The following is a 9,013-nucleotide window of genomic DNA, read 5'->3' on the forward strand; positions in this document are numbered from 1 at the left end:
GGCGGGGCTTTTTCGTAGTGTATTCATACGCGAGAAACTTTAATTTTATGCAAGTTTTCTTGGATTTATTCTTGTTTTTAAACCTGGAGAGTTGTCTCCTCCATTGCAATTGGGTTCGGTTTTTTTACTCCCCCGCCCCCCTCCATTTTAAGTTGTAGAGGACTTAAATAACTTCATACAGAATTTTCAATCATAAACCAACAGTATAATAGTTCAATTATCTCAAGTACATAGGACGAGCAACGAAGAAAAACTGAAGAAAGAAAAAAAAAAGTAAACCGAACCAGATCCAATAATAAGTTCGGTTCGGTTTTCAATTTCTACAAAAAATCAAAACAAAATTAAACTGGACAAGCAACGAAGAAAAACTGAAGAAAGAAAAAAAAAAGGAAACCGAACCAGATCCAATAATAACTTCGGTTCGGTTTTCAATTTTTACAAAAAATCAAAACAAATTAAACTGAACCCACCCTTAAGTATAATAGACTTTTTTATTAATTTGACTGGAAATTTTGGAAATATCTCATGAAAAACAGAAATGAAAGAGTTTGAAATAAAGTTGGGAAAATGTGAGCAACCTGTGATGCGAGAGCCGCGCCCAAACACGAAAACGGGTATATAGCCAGTCAGATGGTATAGATGAGACAGCTATCACAATTCCAACTAATTCTCCTTTGGCTCCAGGAAGAGAAATTTTTAATTGTAACAGGAACACAAGTAGTACACTACGTGTTTTAATAGAAGTGGTGAAAATATTATTTTTTAAGTTACTAAAATTTCATAAAATTATCATTTTAACCCTCTCATCAAACTGAACATATATATAAAATAATTGGACAGTAACCTTCACACACATGTAATTTTAACATATCTCTTATGCAAAAAATAAATTTTAAACCTTTATCCTCACTCGCACGTTCTCTTTAACTCTCTTCCTCTCAGTCACTCTTCGCATTTTAAAAAATAATAATAAATGTTAACACACACTTTGTGTTTGGGCATATTCTAGTGTGTTTTAGTTAAATATATTCATAACTTGTGGTCCAATATCGAAATGGATAGGATATATAAAAAAAATGAGCAGTAATATAATTTCACACAACCAAATTTTTTTTTTTTTAAACTTCACGTACATGTGATTCTAACATATATCTAATGAAAAAGTAAAATTTTAAATTGTCTCTCCTCTCTCCTCGCTCCCAAGTTCTCTCTTCCTCTCAGTCTCTTCTTCCTTTTAAAAATAATAATAATAAATGTTAACACACACTTTGTGTGTGGATATATCCTAGTGTGTTTTAAATAAATATATTTATAGCATGTGGTCCAATATCCTAACGGATAGAATGCTAGGATGTTAGGTTTTCACTCATGTGTGCCAAGTTAGAAACTCTTATCGCCTTTAAATTGTCATAGTATTTTGAACCCTTCCCCACAACCCCTAGACCACAGGTTTGAGCTTGCATGCTCAAATCCCCTATGTTCTGAAGGTTCCAAGTCGGGCAGTAGCTTCTAGTCACTTTTCAAGCAGCTTTGGCCACCTTGAAATAGGTATAATTTTATTCCTCTCATCCTAAGCTTCATTTTGATATATTGTGGGTCACATTTGGTTGTGTAACAACTCCGAATGAGGAGTTTGAATTTCTTTCCAAATTTCCGACGAAAATTCCGTTCCTGTGCAAACTAAGGGAAATAAGTTTATTACATTAATTATTAGTGTAGTAATTTTCCGTTTAGGAGAGGACCATCCGAAGGTGTACCGCTAGCAGAATAGTTGGACAGTTACTACATGCATGTACCTATGATTGAATCTTTCCGTTTTTACGTGTATATATATATATATATGTATGTATATGTGATTTTTTCCGACAATTGCTTTTATTACTAAGATGTGACATGTTATGTTTAGCTTTACAAATAGACTTTTCGTACACTTTATGTTTTTAATATTATTTGTGAGCATAAACTTGTGGCACGATATACTTGCATTTTAATAGCTCATTTTTATATGTTAGCACAGTGTCTCTTGGTTATTTGTACTATCCTGGGATAAGGACCAGCTTCACGTGTAGTTCACATGCATCCTTTACATTCATTTTGGTTCCAGAGTTAGGTGACAGCTTGTCCTATTGTGTGATATTTTGAACTTGTATGTGAAGCGACTAGCGTAGCTCACGTGATGTAGTACTAGATGTAAAACCTACAGCCAACCTGTTCCATTGTCTGAATATCTCTGCAATAGACTTGTGTGCCTACATAAATTAACGAGCATTGATTTCTTGTAATAACGATTTGAGATTTAATGTTGAGATACCTAGTTGTTGTACCCTACATCTTTTGACCCACTTCTACTGCAGGGTACCATATTACATACTAGTATTATAATATTTTCGGGAAACTTTATATTTGTTTTACAACATGGGGTTACACATTTTTTAAAACAGTTTACAAAATTTTATTTTTCAAGCCCACTCACCCTTTTTTTTTCGGCCCTCCAAGATTCTAGTGGTAGAGGTTTCGTGAGGTTATTATGTAGGAGACTTTTCAATATAAATGTCTTTACTTTTCTTTTACTGCAATTTATCTATGCTCTGATATCACTTGTGTGCTATGGGTTCAATCCCGTTCATATGCACACTTTAATTAGTCATTTTTAGGTTTTACTTTATTCACATTTTCCGCATCATCACAATTTATGGTTTCGTCACCTTCTAAGTGTCTGCCAGCACATCACGATTCGAGTGTCTATATGGACATTCTGGATCGAGGTGTGTCATGAAACATGGATGCTTTGAGTATTAAAATTGTTAATTATTGGTAAATATTTGATTTTTATTTTTTATGAGTTTTTCTTTTTGATCATGATAAAATGATTGTTTACTGAGAAAATTGAAGAAAGTCGAGGAAAAGAAGATACTATTAATTAATTGGTATTTGGTTTATGAGTAAGATTCGTTAAGTGGGTGTTTGAGTATCTAATCTATACAAATTATCTTGTGATTTTTTTTAAGTTGGATAATTATAAGTATGATATGCCCTGACCATCCCCATTCTCCCACCTCTGAAATCCATCACCCATACCCCTCCCCCTCACTCTCTTTCCATCGCCATCTCTCTCTCTCTCTCTCTCTCTCTCTTTCTCTCTGAGCTTCCATCCCCCCGAAACCCTCATTGAAGGACAACAAATGAAAACCTACACGGCAACTCCCAAATTCGCTCAAAACTGAGAGGACAAAATTGCCCTTCCAACCTAACCCAAATCTGATAGGTTTCTTGCAAATAAGGTGAAATCAAGGGGTAATCCATCCTAAACCCTCTGGACAAAATTACCCTTCTGAGTTCAAATAAATACCCTTCAAACCCAGCCCAAATCTCATGGTTTTATTGTAAATGAGATGAAATCAAGGGGCAAACAATTGATTGTAGCTAAATGAACAGTCAATTCCTTCTCAATTTTAGAATAGATAATTTGATTTACATAGATTAGCTAGGCTTTGAATCACAATCTATAATTTGGTGCAACATTATAGTGGATGAGATTCGAATGGACTTAAATCTAGTACATTGTTTGGTAAAAGACTAATTAGACTTTAAAAAAAATATTTTGTTTTATTTCATTTCCTAGTTCCATGTGCCTTGTTTCCCCCTTTGTTCCCACCACCCACATGCATCATCATCATTCAACCAAGCCTAACCCGTGCATTCCCCCTAATTCCAGCACCAAAACATGCACTCACATGCATTTTCACCACCATTCACACACACATGCATCCTGAAATCCTTGCCGTGCATTTCATACCCTTTCTAGCCATTTCATTTCATCATTACACCACCATTCACACCCCTTTAATCCACATGCAGCCACATATTCATTCACTTAATCATTAAGCCACACATTCACACACACACACCCAAAACACATCCATGCCGTGGCCTACCTTCCATTTCCAGCTTTCACATGCCTTCACATGCATATCCAGCACATCCTTTGCTTTGCATCTCCACAATCCCATCCATCTCCCTTTGTGCCGTGCATTCACTCACCCTTTAATCATTAAGCCACTTGCAACCCTTCATCATTCATCACACATCCCTTGGCATGCAAAACAGCACCAACTTCCCTTTGCCGTGCCTTCCCTTCAAACTCCCTTTGCCTAACCCTTTTCATTTCAGCTACACCTTTGTCCTAACACTAGAGCACTAATCATTCACTTTTCATTATATAATTCATGCACCAACATGCATATGTTCCCCCCTAGTTGTCTATCCCATGGATTAATCACCCAAGCCATATTCTATCCTTGAACACATGCAATCACATGCAATTCCAACACAAAAACACCTTCAATGCCGTGCCTTCCCCTTAGATTTTCAGCAACTTCTCTTCATCATTCAGCCACCACATGCATATATTCCCTCCCCTAGCTGCCATTCACAACATTCACATGCAAACACATGTTGTCCCAACAAACAAATCATCCAACACATGCACCAAAACACTCAATGCCGTGCACTTCTCTTGCCTTTCCAGCATTCCCCTTGTGCAATTCCAGCTTTCCACCCACTTTCCTAGCTGTTTTTCACATGCATTGCAGCCACATTCTCACCCATTCTCTCCCTATATAAACCACACACACTTCATTCATTTGTCATTCATTCACTCCCCATTCCATCTCTCCATTTCTCACACCACAACTAACACAAACACTTCCCCTTAGAATCCAAAACCGTGAGTCCCCCTTCCACTTCTCCTCCATTGCTTCCATTTCCACCACTCCCCAAACCATCCACACCATCAAACTATCCTTAGACCTTATGCTACAACGAAGAGGAAGAGAAGAGGGCCTAAACGTTCATACAATTCAAGTTTGAGTTGTTGGAATGTTTAGGTGTTTCTTTGATTTCAATGTTTAATTTCAATTCTCTTTGTTTTGTACGTATGAGGAACTAAACCCCCCTTAGCTAGGGGGTGATTTGAAATATATGTTTATGCTTGCAATATGATTTGATTACTTCTAATTACGTTTCATAAGTTGTGAATTCAATTTGTTTAACTGTTTGATTGATAACCTATTTATGTATGTTTATTGAGAATGAACGCTTAATTTTCATGCATGAATATGACGCTAGAATATAAGTGAGTTTCACGTAATAGTTATGAACTTATATTCACAAGTAGTGGAGGTTGCTTATAAACAATCGCGTTAAACAAATTCTTGGCATAAGTTTCATGCAATCATAGTAACGAATGCCTCGTCAACACTTATAGTTTTCATGATGCGTAATGATTCTTGCTTGTATCTCTATTATGCAATTCATGTAGGGAACTTGTGAGGAATGCTTTGGGTTGTCGTATGCAATCATCCAATTCATTAACTTAAGGAAAACTTGACGGTTAATTTAAACGGACCTAATTAACCCGGGGTGTTGAGAATTCATGGTTTATTGAAAAGCAATTAGAAACCATTTTGTATGCAAGTATAACATGTGTGGAGATGAACCCCTTAGCTAGCTTCCCATCCATTCATTTCCGTCAAATTCATATTTACAATTTGTTTTGTTTCCAAGTATCCATTTTAGTTTAAATTCGTCCAAATCCAATCCCCCCCCTATTTCGTTAAAGTCTTAGTCTTAATCTTTCTTATTTTTAGTTTTGCATTCTTCGAGTTTAGTATAGTGTTTTAAACTTATTTTTACATTTTTGAGTCAAATCCAAGTGATTAACAATCCCTCCTAATCCCCGGTCCAGAACGATCCCTACTTATACTTATACTACAATTGACAAAAAGAGGGTTTAATTTGTGTGCGTATAAATCTCGCATCATACATACTGATCTTTGTGGACCTTTTCCCACTCTATGTCTAAATGGTTAAAGATATTTCATCTTATTTATAGATGATCATTCTCGCTTTATGTATCTTTACCTTTTAAATGATAAGGTTGAAGCCCCAAGTGCTTTTAAAACATATAAAGTGGAGGTAGAGAAACAAAAAGAAAGGAAAATTAAAATTGTAAGGTCTGATAGGGGTGGAGAATTTTATGGAAGGTACACAGAAAAAGGACAAATGCCATGTCCATTTGCTAAGTTCCTTGAAGAAAAGGGTATTATTGCACAATATACAATGCCTGGTACACCACAACAAAATGGTGTAGCCGAAAGAAGGAATCGTACACTAATAGAAATGGTAAAGAGCATGATTAAAAATTCAAGTATCCCTTTATCCATGTGGAGTAAAGCCTTAAAGATTGATGTGTATGTTTTAAATAGGGTTCCATCTAAAGCCATTTATAAAACACCATTTGAAATTTGGAATGGATGGAAACCTAGCTTAAGACACTTATACGTATGTGGTTGTTTAGTTGAAGTGAGAATTTATAATCCACAATTAAAGAAACTTGATTCAAGGACAGTAAGTGGCTTTTCATAAGCTAGAAATGCTAAATTTCTTGAAGATCATGAGCATAGTGGGAGTGAATTTACTTGTAATATAGAAATTGAGGAAATTAATGAGGCTAATGAGTCTTCTTTGAAAAAAGAAAGAGTGGTTGTTTTTCAAGAGAATCATTCAATTGATACTCTTGAAATACAACATGTTCAAGTGGAACCACTCCATGAAGAACAAGCTCACGAAGAACTTACTCCTAAAAATGAACGAGTTGAAGTTCAGGGAGTAGTTATAAGGAAATCTACAAGAATAAAGAAGCTTGCCATTTTTAGCGATTATGTTGTATTCCTACAAGAGTCTAACTATGATGTTGGACCACTAAATGATCCTTACCTGTTTTCCCAAGCCATGAATGGACCAAATTCTAATCTTTGGTATAATGCCATGCAAGATGAAATGGAATCTATGGCTAAAAATCAAGTATGAGAGGTCGTTGAACTACCTAATCGGCATTCAACTATTGGATGCAAACGGGTTTATAATACCGAAAGAAATGCATCAAGTAGTATTGAACGATATAAGGCAAGACTTGTAGCTAAGGGTTTAACTCAAAAGGAAGGTATTGATTAGCATGAGACCTTATTTCCAGTCTTAAAGAAGGTTTTGTTTAGAATAGTCATGGCTTTAGTAGCTCGTCTTGATTTAGAGTTACATCAAATGGATGTGAAAACGGCATTCCTGAATGGAGATCTTGAAGAAGAGGTATATGTGAAATAGCCAGAAGGTTTCTTTGACAAAAAGAAAAGTCATTTAGTTTGCAAATTAAGAAAATCCATACACGGACTGAAACAGGCCTCTGACCAATGGTATTTAAAGTTTGACAATGTAATTATCTCTTATGTTTTTGAGGCTAATATTGTCGATGAATGTGTGTACCTTAAAATCAGTGGGAGAATTTATAATTTTAGTTTTGTATGTAGATGATATTTTACTTGTAAGCAGTGATTTGGGTTGAATGCATCAGATGAAAAATTTTCTTCCACAAAATTTTGATATGAAGGATATGCCTCATATGTCATTGGCACAAAGATTCACAAAGATAGATTTCTACGAACATTAAGCTTAGCTATCTCAAAAGTCCTACGTTGAAAAGGTTTTGGAAAGATTCAAGATGAAAGATTGTTCACCTGGTATTGCACCCATTGTCAAAGGAGACAAGTTCAGTCTTAATCAATGTCCACAAAATGACTTGGAGCGAGAACAAATGAGGAATATACCTTATGCTTCAGCTATTCGCAGTCTAATGTACGCACAAGTGTGTACAAGACGTAATATAGGATTTGCATTTAGAATGTTCGGTAGATACCAAAGTAATCCAAGCTTGGAGCATTGGAAGACTGCTAAGAAAGTCATGAGATATTTACGAGGAACCAAGGAATATAGGCTAACATACAAACACTCCGACTTTTTGGAAGCAATTGGTTATTCAGAATTAGACTTCGTTGGTTGTGTAGACATAAGAATGTCTACTTCAGGATACATTTATCTCTTTGCTGGAAGAGCTGTGGCTTGGAGGAGCGCCAAGCAAACTTCAGTTGCTTCGTCTACCATGGAAGCAGAATACATCGCTGTTTTTGAAGCTTCTGCTCATGCGAATTGGTTGAGGAATTTTATCAAATATTTAAAGATCGTCGCTAGTATTGCAAGGCCTTTGAAGATTTACTCTGATAATATGGCTATAGTTTATTTTGCAAAGAACAATAAAAATGGAAGCCACAAGAAGCATATCGACATCAAGTATTTGGTTGTCAGAAGACATGTTAGAAATGGTGAAATTTCTATTGAACATATAAGCACTCAACAAATGATAGCATACCCCATAACTAAAGGTTTGCTGGCAAATTTGTATAAGAGTCATGTGGAGAATCATTGAATCATCTTTGTAATTAATTGTTGAGCTTAGTATTTAAGTATTTTGAATTCAATAAAATGTTTTTTATTTTTGTGCACAATAAAGTTTTTTCAATTCAATGGAATTGATAAAGAAGGACCGAGAATAACAAGTTAAAGTTGTTCATAAAGGGCTCAAATAGAGAGTTTCAGATGTTGTAATACATGGAAGAGAATGACTTGGTTTTGAGTCTTGACCGCCATGATTCATGTTTGAGATGTTCTATTTGGGTTGTGTTTCTTGTCATTATTTGTTTGGGAAGTTTCGATTAAGCTATCTATCTATTCAGGTCTATATCATTCTTAATGTTAATACAAGGATCAAGTGGGAGAATGTTAGCAACGTTCAAGTATTTTCACTTAAGATGTCCCACATATTAGTCATTAATATTTAGTTACTGATATTGGTAATTAGTTAAGATATGAATTAGTCAAACAACCCACTCCAAGCATGACTCTAGTTGATTACAATCCATTAAGAGCATGACTTTAGGTAAGAGATAAGAGGAGAGATTTTGACTTAGCGAATCCCTTGATGGTAGGGATTAGTGGAGTCAGTTTGTTTTCACCTGAGGTTAAGGGGTCCCTAGCCTAGGCTATATAAAGCCTTGCATTTCATCTGAGAAAGGTACTCAAGTGGCAATAGGCTAGAAGATCACTTAAACTAGAGTTACACAAG

The 9,013-nt window shown here is 35.5% G+C and overlaps 1 protein-coding gene across 1 annotated transcript; it reads left to right on the top strand.

Moving 5' to 3' along the window:
- Nucleotides 1-7,555: 7,555 nt before the first annotated feature.
- On the top strand, nt 7,556-8,317 carry LOC125480536 (secreted RxLR effector protein 161-like). The gene has a single exon (XM_048591471.1). It carries the CDS (start codon nt 7,556-7,558, stop codon nt 8,315-8,317), a length of 762 nt encoding a protein of 253 aa, XP_048447428.1.
- Nucleotides 8,318-9,013: the final 696 nt, after the last annotated feature.

This window comes from the organism of the source record quoted next, unplaced genomic scaffold, assembly GCF_019419815.1.
Source record: "Pyrus x bretschneideri cultivar Hongxiangsu unplaced genomic scaffold, Pyrus_bretschneideri_v1 Contig10, whole genome shotgun sequence".
NCBI lineage: Eukaryota > Viridiplantae > Streptophyta > Magnoliopsida > Rosales > Rosaceae > Pyrus > Pyrus x bretschneideri.

Excerpts from the sequence above, each read along its gene's own strand:
- LOC125480536 (XM_048591471.1), top strand. The coding sequence starts at position 7,556 with ATGAAAGATTGTTCACCTGGTATTGCACCCATTGTCAAAGGAGACAAG.